The 12,257-nt window shown below is 48.1% G+C and overlaps 7 protein-coding genes across 7 annotated transcripts; 1 reads left to right on the top strand and 6 right to left on the bottom strand.

The window, feature by feature from the left end:
- Nucleotides 1–451: 451 nt before the first annotated feature.
- HD556DRAFT_1049684 (uncharacterized protein) lies at nucleotides 452–1,898 on the bottom strand. Its single transcript, XM_041295997.1, has 3 exons — nucleotides 1,721–1,898; nucleotides 1,454–1,661; nucleotides 452–1,318 (listed from the first exon to the last, which is right to left on the bottom strand). Exons 2-3 carry the CDS (start codon nucleotides 1,659–1,661, stop codon nucleotides 549–551), a joined length of 978 nt encoding a protein of 325 aa, XP_041153872.1. The 5' UTR covers nucleotides 1,721–1,898; the 3' UTR covers nucleotides 452–548.
- A 1,350-nt stretch (nucleotides 1,899–3,248) lies between these two features.
- HD556DRAFT_1049491 (uncharacterized protein) lies at nucleotides 3,249–4,366 on the bottom strand. Its single transcript, XM_041295996.1, has 4 exons — nucleotides 4,137–4,366; nucleotides 3,792–4,085; nucleotides 3,391–3,742; nucleotides 3,249–3,338 (listed from the first exon to the last, which is right to left on the bottom strand). Exons 1-4 carry the CDS (start codon nucleotides 4,254–4,256, stop codon nucleotides 3,331–3,333), a joined length of 774 nt encoding a protein of 257 aa, XP_041153871.1. The 5' UTR covers nucleotides 4,257–4,366; the 3' UTR covers nucleotides 3,249–3,330.
- On the bottom strand, nucleotides 4,189–5,317 carry HD556DRAFT_1049430 (WD40-repeat-containing domain protein). The gene has a single exon (XM_041295995.1). The coding sequence runs from the start codon at nucleotides 5,279–5,281 to the stop codon at nucleotides 4,340–4,342; it is 942 nt and encodes a 313-aa protein (XP_041153870.1). The 5' UTR covers nucleotides 5,282–5,317; the 3' UTR covers nucleotides 4,189–4,339.
- Nucleotides 5,318–5,563: 246 nt separating this feature from the next.
- HD556DRAFT_1049417 (uncharacterized protein) lies at nucleotides 5,564–7,040 on the top strand. The gene is made up of 4 exons (XM_041295994.1): nucleotides 5,564–5,673; nucleotides 5,721–6,211; nucleotides 6,261–6,865; nucleotides 6,934–7,040. The coding sequence occupies exons 2-3, from the start codon at nucleotides 5,838–5,840 to the stop codon at nucleotides 6,742–6,744; spliced, it is 858 nt and encodes a 285-aa protein (XP_041153869.1). The 5' UTR covers nucleotides 5,564–5,673; nucleotides 5,721–5,837; the 3' UTR covers nucleotides 6,745–6,865; nucleotides 6,934–7,040.
- A 481-nt stretch (nucleotides 7,041–7,521) lies between these two features.
- HD556DRAFT_1539567 (uncharacterized protein) lies at nucleotides 7,522–8,345 on the bottom strand (the record flags this gene model as incomplete). The annotated part of the gene is made up of 4 exons (XM_041309718.1): nucleotides 8,101–8,345; nucleotides 7,987–8,061; nucleotides 7,917–7,945; nucleotides 7,522–7,774 (listed from the first exon to the last, which is right to left on the bottom strand). Exons 1-4 carry the CDS (start codon nucleotides 8,176–8,178, stop codon nucleotides 7,522–7,524), a joined length of 435 nt encoding a protein of 144 aa, XP_041153868.1. The 5' UTR covers nucleotides 8,179–8,345.
- A 659-nt stretch (nucleotides 8,346–9,004) lies between these two features.
- On the bottom strand, nucleotides 9,005–9,781 carry HD556DRAFT_1449675 (uncharacterized protein; the record flags this gene model as incomplete). The annotated part of the gene is made up of 3 exons (XM_041307630.1): nucleotides 9,005–9,033; nucleotides 9,083–9,350; nucleotides 9,407–9,781. 3 exons carry the CDS (start codon nucleotides 9,779–9,781, stop codon nucleotides 9,005–9,007), a joined length of 672 nt encoding a protein of 223 aa, XP_041153867.1.
- Nucleotides 9,782–11,417: 1,636 nt separating this feature from the next.
- Nucleotides 11,418–11,976, bottom strand: HD556DRAFT_1313448 (uncharacterized protein; the record flags this gene model as incomplete). The annotated part of the gene is made up of 4 exons (XM_041300795.1): nucleotides 11,418–11,506; nucleotides 11,558–11,766; nucleotides 11,819–11,828; nucleotides 11,850–11,976. The coding sequence occupies 4 exons, from the start codon at nucleotides 11,974–11,976 to the stop codon at nucleotides 11,418–11,420; spliced, it is 435 nt and encodes a 144-aa protein (XP_041153866.1).
- Nucleotides 11,977–12,257: the final 281 nt, after the last annotated feature.

Here is a 12,257-nt window from a genome sequence, read left to right as displayed (position 1 = left end):
TTTCAAGTGCCTGCCTAGACCTCCTGAGTAGTGAGTGTGACTTGTTGTCGTTGCTTCAGAGCTCGGCTCCTGTTTTTTCACGATCGCCATCTCGTGAAATACCGTGACGAGGATGCTTCACCTTGACACGCTACGTATAAAGCTTATCTGTCAACATGACCGTTTGCGCGCGCGTCATTAATGTTAGTTTTTGCCCTGCTATTTTCGAAGCACTCAATAACCGTCACTACGCAGTCATATAACAGACCAGTAGATACTCGATCACGCAGGACTCGATGTGCAGTGCTAGCAGAACGAGTCATGAGCGAATTATGCGAGGATAGGCTTCAGGGTATCTCCCTATGGCGTACACATAGGCATATTGATGTCACATTCAGAGGCCTGTCGTAAGGTCAATACTGTCTCATGTTATCCTGCATGTTCGTGTACACACGCAATGAACATTGTGATCTGTATCAAGGGCCGAAATCCTGTGCTCAGTATCTTGCATGTCGTACGGGAAGGGGGAATTCAATATCCACCAGACAAGGTAGAGCACTTCAAGGCGATTAATTAATCAAGGATTTGAAAATATAAAATAAAAAGATGGCTCGAACAGTGACGTCATCATCGATTACAAAAGGTAGGGTTTGGCCCGTTTGGGGCAAAATGGAGTCACATGAGGCGAAAATTTCGAGTCGAAAAGTCGGAGGGGCGAAAAAGCTGAGACGGTCTACACAAGTCGACTGATATGCTTGACCATCAAGCGTCTGTAGCCAATCTCGCCCACCCTGGGTCTGCAGCCATTCGCCGCCTTGGGAATAAAGCCACCCGCCCGGTCTCTGGTGCTTGAGATATTCTCGACCGCTGGGAGTATCCAGGGTGGAGTCTAGGCGGTCTTGGGTCTGTAGCACATCTCTGCCGCCTTGGGTCTGCCGCCAGAGTCTCCCGTCCTGTGACTGCAGCCAGTCTTCTCCACTCTGGGTCTGCAGCCAGTCTCTCCCGCACTGGGTCCGCAGCCACTCTTGTCCACTCTGAATCTGTAACCAGTTTCCCCCCTGGATCTGTATCCAAAGTTGCCCAGCCGGGGTCTGCAACCACTCTCCACTGCGAAGCCAGTCTCGCCAGCTCCCAGGCTGCATCCAATCTCCCTGCGTATCCGACCACTCTCTACTTTGTGGCTCCGGTATATCTCCCATGCGCGGCATATAACCCTCGCCCTGGGTATGCGGCCACACCTGCCTGCCCTGGTTATCCAGCGACCCTCGACTCGGTGGCTGCGGTATAAATGGCGTATCTCGCTCATCCTGGGTGTACATTGACAGCCAGTCTTGCCCGCCTTGGGTCTGCAGCCAATCGAGCCCACCTTGGGTCTGCAGCCAATCTCGTCCGTCTTGGGTGCACAGCCAGTCTTGCCTGCCTTGGGTCTGCAGCCAATCGAGCCCGTCTTGGGTGCACAGCCAGTCTTGCCCGCCTTGGGTTCGCAGCCACTCTCTCCTGATCTGACTCTGCAACATATCTCGCCCCATCCGGGTCTTTAGCCAGTCGTTCCCATCCCAGGTCCGCAGCCACTCTCGCCCCCTCGGGGTTTGCAGCCACTCTCGCCCCTCCAGGGTGTGCACCCACCCTCGCCCCTCCCAGTTCCCCAGCCATATGGATAGTTCGTCCTTGACTTGCTGCATCTGATATTGAGTCAAATCAATCTACAACGGTGGACTGGTGCGGCTGGCAATGTGCCTACCTCTGACAGACAGAAGCTGGTATGGTTTCAACCTGTTACCTACGACAACGCCCGAAGGCTCCACCCCTACTGACTAAGCTACGCAAATGGTGGTAAATACCCGCCTGTGCCACCCCCCGCTGGAGGGGTACCCCACTCCAATGGTAATGAAATAGAAATCAAATGGTTTTTTTATAGACCGGGCAATGGCTTGTTACTGTCCTGCAGGAGGTGCCCTCAGTGCCCCGAACACAGACGCAATGAGAAGAGCCCCCAAAACTCATCCGAATCTTTCAGTAGGAGGCCGAACCTGCGGGCTGCTTGGAGTGTCTCTAACGATTGTCCATGCGTACGCATTGTGGTCGTGGCAGCCGGTGGTTACTCTGCCGAAAACGACACGCAGGACACTATCTGCATGTTTGAGGGGTGAACTGATTGGCTGGCCGTCATCGAGGTTCCACAGTCGCGCTGTCTTGTCGCGCGATGCACTTGCCAAGATGCGATCATGAATTGCAATGGCACTAACACCGGCAGTGTACTCATCCAGACCGATGATTTGCCTCCACGTGGAAGTATCCCATATCCTAATTCAGTGATCAGCTGACCCAGATATAAGCTCCGCGCCCCAAGTTGGAACATTTGTTGACCTCTCTGAAGATACGACGTCCACGATCCTACTACGATACCCAATACCAGCATCTGGTACAACATCCCGCATTCTTGAATAACCCGAAAGGTGACATCGAATGTCGAGTCCGATCCTCCAACCAGTAGCAAGTAGCACTGTGACGAATAAGAAGTACCCGCTGTCTTCTTGTACCCAGTATGATAGTGCTGAATTTTGTTTGCTCGCCATAAAAGTTTGACTCCTCAGTCTGCCAATTGGCACGTTTGTGCATCAGAGACGTATACAAGTGAATATGGAAGCTTGTGACCTCCGAATTGATCTCTTCTGATACGGACCGCGCAGCCTCGATGTTGTCAAATGCAGACGACTGTTGGCAGGTACCAGTGATTGTGTCACATTATAGGGAGTAAGTAATTATGTCGGCACTAACGGTGGTGACATAGGAACACGGAAGCGCCTCTCAACATCAGCATGATTTTTAAAGGGCACAACCACATCTCTGAGGAATTAGTTTTCGATACGTGCTCTCCAGACTCCGGATTAGCAGTTTCATGTGAGTTTCACCCCAGTCTACTTTTCTGCCTCGTCAATGTCGCCTCAGTAAGATAGCAAAGTCTTCTTTCAAGCTGTCGCGAAGAGAAATTCGACGTTTGAGTGGATGCTTGAAAGGTCATGAGACACGAGGGTGATTTGCCTGGTCCATGCAATATCAAGAAGGACCGACTGTTTTTTTTCTAATGGTCTGACTACGGATACTGATGATTTAGTAACACATGCGAGAAGCAGCAGGCCAACATTAGCATATTCCGAGCCTCACTAACAAGAGCATTGCTCGTTTTGTTCCCAGCTTTCTATCGTAGCTCGTTGATCGCTACAATTATCGGCCGGCTTTAGTTAGGTTAGTTACGACCTGCATAGCACTAGCCACATGAGAACAGGTTTGCATATTTACATAGAGCATATCATACTACATAGAACATAGTCAAGCAAGAGATGAGCACTATCAGAACGCTGATGCAATGCATGAATTGACCATGTCCACTCCAGATGTGAAGAAACTCACCTTTGTAACACAACCAATTCCAGAAAACATTCCAGCATCCATGCGCTTCGACGCTCTCGGTATCACGCTCGGTATACATAATACCTGAATCAACGCTCTCCCGGTCCCCTCTATCGACGTGGTCTTGTGTATGTCCTGGTAGACCAGCTTGCCTAGACGACTGTGCCGATTCATTCTGAGATGTAACTTCGCGGGGCAAAGGTGACGCTGCGGTTGCTTGGTAATTATGCCTGACGTCACCAGACGCCCGAGCAGAGCCTGCCGCAGTCGACGCAGACTGCGAACGGGGAATCGCCTTGGCACTACTAGAAGACTGAGTTGTCGTCTTACGTGGACGTGAAACTACAATCCTCTGGAAATTTCCTGAGATGCGTTATTGAGAACAAATACGATGAACGTACTCTTTTAGCTTGTGCAGTCGCTACCTCGACAACATCTGGAGTCGACGTTTCCCTGTGGGATTGAGGGTGACGAATGCGCGTCCAAACGCTGCCAAGAGGTGGGATACGCCGTTCCCGGCTGGCAGATCTTGGAGACATCTGGTGAGCTTCCCCTACATTGGACTTCGAAGATCGAGGATGACGAATCCGTTTCCATATCTTTGGAAATGGTAGGATACGCCGCTCCCGACCGGTGGTCCTCAGGGAGGCCTGCTGGTGAGCAGAGCTGGATGAGGGTCCAATTCCAAATCGAATCTAACAAATTAATTTCAGCATGTACTTGAATTCGTGTCTGGGACATCTTACATGACGACCCTTTGTATTGCCAGAAGGATGTGGCGGTTGATCGAAGAACGCCGGGTTGTGTCCCAACGAACGTTGTTTTCCTTTGGCCTTTGCGCTGATTGTTGCAGGGAACTGTTGCATACCGTGAGTTTAGTGTTCTACCATAAACCTAAATCTCACATCAAGGGGGCTGCCACCAACAATCTAGTTCACTTCGTTAGTAGTCAGGATTGAATGCGTGGTGCATTAAGTTTGCTTGCCTCTTCCACTGAATGTATGATTAGATCAGAAGAGCCGTCTTTCGAATCCGAGGGCACGCTCGAAGCTGCAAAAAATTTGCCGTCCGGCGAGAATGCAAATGGATGGGTACATTTCATATCGGAGGTAGTGAATTCGTGACCCTCTATGTCATAGAAATGTGTGGGGTGATCGACGTCGCCATCAATTTCCAGCGCCAAAAGCTTGCCATTTGGAGAAGCTGCCATGGCAAAGGGGATATCATCTCCATCAAGGCCTTCGAAGCGCGCATCGTCATGCTTCCCTGTATTCACATCCCATGTCCAGAAAGACTTGTCGCCAAATGCAAGTACTACTCGAGGACGATTATTCGGTATAATAGCGGCTTGAAGTAATGGTATATCTGGAAGTGCGATCTCCGCTATTCGGGCACACTTTGGTATCTCCCACGCAACACCTCCCTTTGTATCACTAGTGACAAGGAGAGTACTATCGACAGATAGAGCCGCCACGAAAATAGTTTGAGCAGCATTTGACACAGTTACTCGTTGAGTGATTGCCCCGCTCCCTGTGTCCCATACAAGCAACTCTCCATCCCTTGACAAGCTTACTGCGTGAGATGAGTCAGGAAGAAACCCCACAGCAAGGATCAAGTCATCGTGCCCTCCAAATGGTGGTCCTACAAGGTGTGTTGAAGTAGCATACCAGCAACGTATTGTATGATCTGGTGATGCGCTCATAATTTTTTGTCCGTCAGGAGACCATGCCACAGCAGTTATATGCGTATGGGCATCTGCAAGCATTTCTAGCTGGTACTTGCTCTTCGACGATATGTCGGTAATGGTCACCCCCGAACAAGCAGTACCGCTCGCGATTTTCTGGCCATCGGGCGAAAATGCCAGACATGTCGGAGCGTCCGTGGTGCTCATTCAACGGGACTGATGTGAATGTAAAAGGACCTCGACAATGAATGACGTGTATAAGTTGAAGGATATATACAAAAATGCGGAGTATACATACTTAGGAAGCGTGAGTTTGTGATCTACCGAGTTGTTCCAGGCGAGGTTGAAAATTACTAGGTGGTGATTTTGTATAGACTAGCTTGTGAGGCTCGCGAGAGATGAGGAAGTTGAAAGAAGGATTCTAACTGGAGATGTCATGATCCACTAGCAAATATACCGTTGGCCTAGGCTATGTTAACGTTGTCAGCACGGCGTCTGCGACTAGTCATAGTATTGACCATGCGTCGAACGAGTCACAGTAGTACAAGACCATTACGTGGAGTGACGGATCATAATAAGTCGGAATTTTTCATGTGCCGGTAATTATTGCACCGATATTATGAAAATGATTACTCATAGTTCATAGTTTTGACACGGACCAAAAGTACTAGCACTCACCAAGCGCTCTTGGCGTCTTGAGTCCCGTAAATCGAGTAGACAAGCGGTGCCGGCTCCAAGTCTCTAACTGTCCCGCAAGCCATTCATGTGCCTCGACAGTCAGCTCCAAGAACTCCAGCTTATCCAACACTCCCTCCTTCCAGGTGAATCATTCTCCTTCGCCCTCCCTCCTGAAGATTCTAGAATATGGTCCTCGCTACTCCACTCCTTCAACACTAGTACTGCTACAACTCTCTCATCTCTGCCCAACCCAGTTCCACAAGTCAAGTTCCAAGTGAAGACTACGGACGCACGGATCTTCTTCGAGGTACAATTTCCAGAGCGATATCCGGAGGATTCGGATGTCGACACCGCACAGGTTCCCTTCATCTCGGTCAACGGGGAGGGCATATCCAGAGATGAGCATTACCGCTGGCGGGCCTTTGTTCAGGAGAAATCAGCCGAGGTGCAAGGAGATGAGTGAGTACATCACGGCGTCTTAAAGTGAGGAGTCCTAAATTATATGGAGTTTTCCGATCTACCAATTGCTATGCATGCACTTGCTGCCGAAACTACATGAAGACGGATATAGTGTTGATACAGCAGGAACTATGGATATCATAGAACAACAGTGCACCAACCGTCTCCCAGAGACAGCAGACTACCACGCACTCCTGACGTCTCATCACCTCGTGTCCCCAACAAAACGGCGGTCATTACAGCGATGGTCCTCTGAACTTTCGATATCTGGCTTCGCCAAAGTTGGCTACCCGGGCGTCATTTATGCACAGGGCACACAGGAAAATATACAAGAATTCGTTGCCAACGTCAAATCTATGCAGTGGCTGGCGCTAAGGGTGCGGTTTGTGGAACCCATAGATCTGGCCAACGATGAGCATCATCAGGGTTGGACTGAGTTCCAGAAGGTCGGAGAAGTTGTGGAAGAGATGAAAAGACGCGGCAGGGACAAATATATCACAGAGATGGGCATCGGAAGTTCGGCTTTACAATGAATCACCATGCTCTGCACGGGTGGAAGGCATCTCCGTCACGGTAATTCAGCAGGCGCTATTACTAAGGGTATACATAAGGCATGAAGGCGAAGTAACATGCTCCGGTGGTCAGGTACATTTGGTAAGTTATAACTTATTCCATCATATGCTTGACCGTCGTTGACGTATCCTCACGCATGAGAATACCAGCTGTCACAATGGTACAGCATACGGCGGAGGCTCATGTAGTCGAGAGCTGAGCAGATCTGCAAAAGATACTCCGCCATCTCCTTGTTGGTGTTCATGTGCCCATCAGTTTGGTCATTAAGATGACGCCATTGAATTACCTCTGTTCGAGGTATCCTCGTCCCCTGACTATGTCGGGGGGTGTAATTTTTCCTAGAATGCGATGTAACCCAGCCATATGACTATACGGTGCTGGTTACTTGCACGCTCACGGCTGTGATATTTCAATTACTCTGGTACAACGATATCGCTGCACGATACTCCAGGACACTCATTATCGCAACTCCTACGCTCGACTATGACGTTCATCGCAAATTGTGTCTTACTGCATGAGATGTTATACCAGATCAGTTTTATGCAACTTCATTCTTATTCACAAATCATCAATGCACCTTGGGAGCGAATACCTCTGACTCCGAGGCAACAAACTGGAAAATACAAATCGAACTCGAAATTGGGTGTCATGGAGGCACAGTCTTAAAAGTCTGGAACATCAAAGTCCTTGGCAACAGGTTGCGTGTAGGATGCTACACGCGAAGTTGTTAGATTGTCTTACACGCCAATATGCATGAACACTATGCGTTGGTCCAAGGGTATGGGGTTGACCTTGTCTTCAGCCAACGAACGGACCGCTTGGTGCAACGCTCGGGCAGCTCGTTTGGAATTCATTGTGCCATCTCCGCAAATGTTTTTGTAGAATGCCTCGACTAAGCGCTGCACAGTATCATCATTGACCTTCCATAACGTCCCAACAACGCTCTTAACTCCGGCGAATTGCAAGCCAGCCGCTACATGTATTCTCACTCTATTACGTAGCGAGGCACGAGCGAAGAGTTAGAGTTTTGTCTTTGGGCGAGCGGAAAACGCCGGCGTCTCTTGTTTCCGCTCCTCCTCTAGTAGAATCCTCGACGAAGCCCTCGTCGAGCTATTTCTTTTCCTACACACACCTTAATATTCCCTTACTTTCACAATACCTCTAATTTTTCCAATCTTTGAAATTCCATCCTTTCCACTCACCTTATAATGGCACGCATCGCCTCCAACCCCACCCTTGACGTCGAACCGGACTTCGCATCCCCGACTTTCGAAGGACTGAGAAACCGCATCATCGGAAACTCGCAGACAACCCACGTGGAAGCAGCCAATGAACTGACCATAGGTTGGCAGCAAGACCGCGACATTCGTGTCGCCGCTTGGAACCAACAACATCAGGAAACCGGCGGGAAAAAGGTTTTTGTAGATACAAATAGCAACATCAGATCACATGTCTACTGGATTATATCCAAAGGCAAAGCAATATATAATCATGACACGATGGCATCAAAGGACAAGAAGTTGCAAGAACAAGCCAAACTTGATGAAGGATTATATGTCCCAACAACTATGATATACAATAGATAAAATATTGAAAAGGTTCTGCATCTCTCCAAACCTGTGGTCATCCATCGCCTGAGCTGAACTTCATGATTGCTACTTGCAATGCCAGTCAGCTGGCAATCAAGAGTTACAAACTACATGCAATACTGGCCTGAATTCATAAGTGTGGTGTGTCCTAGGTAATCTTTTGTAAATCACTAACAGTTCTCAATATCTGTGGTACACCTGCTGCCCAAACCAGACTATGGTCATCAACAACCAGACAACAATCATATATTGCAAAATTGATGGAGCACTGACACCAGTCAGCCATTCCTCGTGATTTTGATATGTGTAAGACAATGCCTTGGCAAACACAAGCAATCCTGGACTACAGCAGTCAGCATCTGACTCGGACTCCGCTGTGATAAGGTCCATTGGGGATGTTTTCATTGATTTAATTAGCAAAGCGCCGTGCAGGAGAAGATACTCAATATTGTACATCTAAACACGAAATCATGGCAGCCAGTACGTTAAGGTAAGGAAACTAGTACATGGTATCACAAAGGTTATGTACACATGAGCATAAAGATACGTGTCTGATAGCTTGTAAGATGTCCATGTGAAAACGACTGATGCGAATTCATTCAACCACGCGTAGCCAGGCGCCTCGTCTCCTCTAAGGGCGGCTGCCAAGTGATGACGAAGCTGCAATGGTATCAGCATTTTGAAGAGGACGTAAGTAATTCGTGCCCACCGTCGCTGTCAGAGTAGTCAGATGCAGGCGCATTTCCAATCGCCAGTTCATAAACTTCTACCTCAGCTTTGGCACGACACATCTTCACATGCAAGTGATATAACTCTAACTCGGGGTTGCGCTGATGAGAATGGTAACCTTCCATATCAAGGTAGGTTGCCACGAGTCCTGTCTGAGAGCGAAGTTCCAAATGGCATGCCTTATCAAAGGCCTCTTGAACGCCAGGTGGGACCCATGTGCTCGACAGGTGGAACGAGGAGTCGATGGACTTCAGTGATAATGTCAGACTAGCCAAGTAGAAAAATTGACAGTACTGATGTGCACGATGACTGGCATTCGTTGCTCTAGATGTGTGATACAATTTGAGTAGCCATATTTGTCCGAAAAAAGTTGTCTAACTGGCGTGAAGTCGGGGTCTTGCTCTCTTAACCAAGTTTCGCACTTGTGTTGTACAGCTGCCGAATAGGCTCCTATGGATGTTGAACAGGCCTCTGTAGATACTGAACGGGCTACAGTAGGTTCAGCGATACATATTGAGGTTGTTAAGCCAGGGCTGTCGTTATGTACGAGTGAGCGAGTTGTAATAGCACGCATTGCTAAGTAGTGAGGTGTCAGACCATTGGTTTGCGTAGTTGGGAGAATCTCATGCATTATCCATTGTTGCTGTACGTGATCGATAGCCTGGCTGCACAAAGACATCTCCAGCTGACATCGATCCCTCTTCTGTTCCATGAAAGCTCGCTCTACGGCTACGCGCCCTTTGTTATCCTTAACCGTTCGCAACGATTCTTCTGTCTGTGCTTCCAATATACGCCCTCCGATTATCTGCCAGATATCGCCGTGATAGACTCGGCCTTTGAGCAAGAAGTACAGAATATACAATTCAGTCCGAAGCTACGTAAAAACATTTAGGTGAACTGATACTTTAGAAATTGTAGACTTGCCGTCTTCGTTGGTATGAGTCTGATGTAGAAATCCAACCATTTGGGACCTGCCAATATGTCCGAAAGCTCGCACATGCCATTACGAATGGCTGAGGAGTTGAATGGTGGAAGATAGGATGGAGCTGGTATCATGACTGTTGTGGTAAGGAAATATGTACACGCGCGACACATGCTATCATGGAGCTCGTTTGTTAACCAATATTTTGAATCGGAATCTGATTTGGGCGGCGATTGAATGGTATGACAGCTGGCCATCAAATCAACGTTACTGGCTATCAAACAATTCGAATTCTGGCTGGCCATCAGTGCTAGTGATGGATCAACTTTTAGGAGAGTCATGAGCACTGAAATAGCTAGAGACTCGAGATGAAACAAACCTTCCACTATGAATGCGCCTGTGTGAGACTCTTAGACGTCAATCTGTATCTGGGTACTGCCCTGGCGGGGCAGTGAGGTTAGACTTCCGCATAGAAAATTCAGACGTAAAGAGGGCATACGTGGTGACGAGCTCGGCATGCCATTACATTTTACAAAAATCTTTGCATAGGGTGCGGTGGCAGGCAGCCAGGCGATGATGGCGGGATGAGAGCCATGTTCATTTACCTGAAAAAGAATATTATACTGGTCAGATGCTGGCGACTTCAAACTTCTCAAAAGTCAACAGTGCTTAGCGTACACCCAGATTATCTCACTGCAGTCCAATCTTTGAGTCACTTTCCCAACAATGTCACGATGATGGACACAACAAATCGAATACGGACCTAGGTTTCATATCCACATCATTGATATAACATTTGAATGTCGTTGGGGACTGTCACATCGGCGTGGAGACTGGTGATAAAGGACAAGAAGTTGATACATATGGCCCGGACACCCGAACTCAATGTGATGATCAGCCTTAGAATTATGTAAGTAAGCGTGCTCGGTTCACCTTACCAGTTACTAAACACCCTCACCAACTTGAAGTTTTCCATTGGTTTTGTGTCGACGTATTCATTAAGCACATTCTCATAGTATTGATGCGAGTGGGGTTGATGTCGGGAGCGCAAATTTGCACCATTATGTAAGTGTAAAGTTTGATCGATAAGGATCAGTAAGACTCTAGTATGACAGCCTATCGCAGACGTAGCTTCAGCAATGGCGGATTATTCCTAGGTCGTTGCTTTTGGACCCCTCTTGAACAGGTCTGGATATGGTGCTTCATAATCGACCTCGCTCCTACTCGCGAGCAAAGCTTGCAGCGTCTAAATAAAACCTGGAACTCTTTCGCTGTAATTCCATCACCAATGGACGACTCAAGCTTTTTGAACAATTCCGTTTGTTCCTGGTATGTCCACTCGAATTGAATAGAGCATGGTTTTTCATGTTCTCCTGCTGATTTATCAATAAAATTATTGCACCACAGGAATGTAGTTGATACCTCGACGACGGTACTGGAAGGTGGCTAAAGACGATAGCCGGTAGTATGCGTCTATTCTCACTGGTAGGTCATGGTTAATTTGGGATATCCTCGAGAATGAAGGAAGCTGACCTTGATATCCACACTCATCAGATGCGCATCTTACCCTCCAATAAGTCTCTCGAGTAGTCTTATCTTTCCAAGGATACACTGCCGCCTCGGTGTAGGCCTCTTTTCCACACCCGTCGGCACATAAGCAGCACGGGTATCGAAAATTGTGTTCTTCGCGGTACTTCTCAAAGTGTGATGGAATAATCTTCTTTCCCTCGTCATCGTCAGGCCTCCATATTCGAGTCAACACTCAGAAGTTATACAAGGTTCAAATAATCTTACCAGTACCATTCTATCATTGATTTTGACGCACTATCGTAATGCAGGAGGGCAAAGCGGCAAGTCATGGCTTCTACCATGAGTTTGGCGAGCCTCACGGCGGTTTCATGACAGTCAGGTGGGGCAGTGATTATGGAAGAAGGTGAGGATGGGGTTTCCATTGTGCAGATGGATACAACAAGGCCTCATCGCTCTTTATAGATCCTGTAATTAACCATGTCATGGCTGGTCCGACTTTTTTTTCTCCCGTCAAGTGTGCCAGCCCCTCCTGCACTGCCAGGATCTTGGCCTGTGGGAATATGCAACTCGGGTAACAGCGCTGGCCATCTTAACGTTCAGGTTTGTCACGTTATATTATACTGTTGAAATTTTTTGCTGTTGTGCTCAATTGTTTATCCGTTCGCTCTTCATGGATATAGCTTCGTCGCAAAGGCTTTTCAAA

Source organism: Suillus plorans (assembly GCF_016647745.1).
Source record: "Suillus plorans strain S12 chromosome Unknown HD556scaffold_92, whole genome shotgun sequence".
Lineage (NCBI taxonomy): Eukaryota > Fungi > Basidiomycota > Agaricomycetes > Boletales > Suillaceae > Suillus > Suillus plorans.
This window is presented reverse-complemented; position numbering and strand designations above follow the sequence as displayed.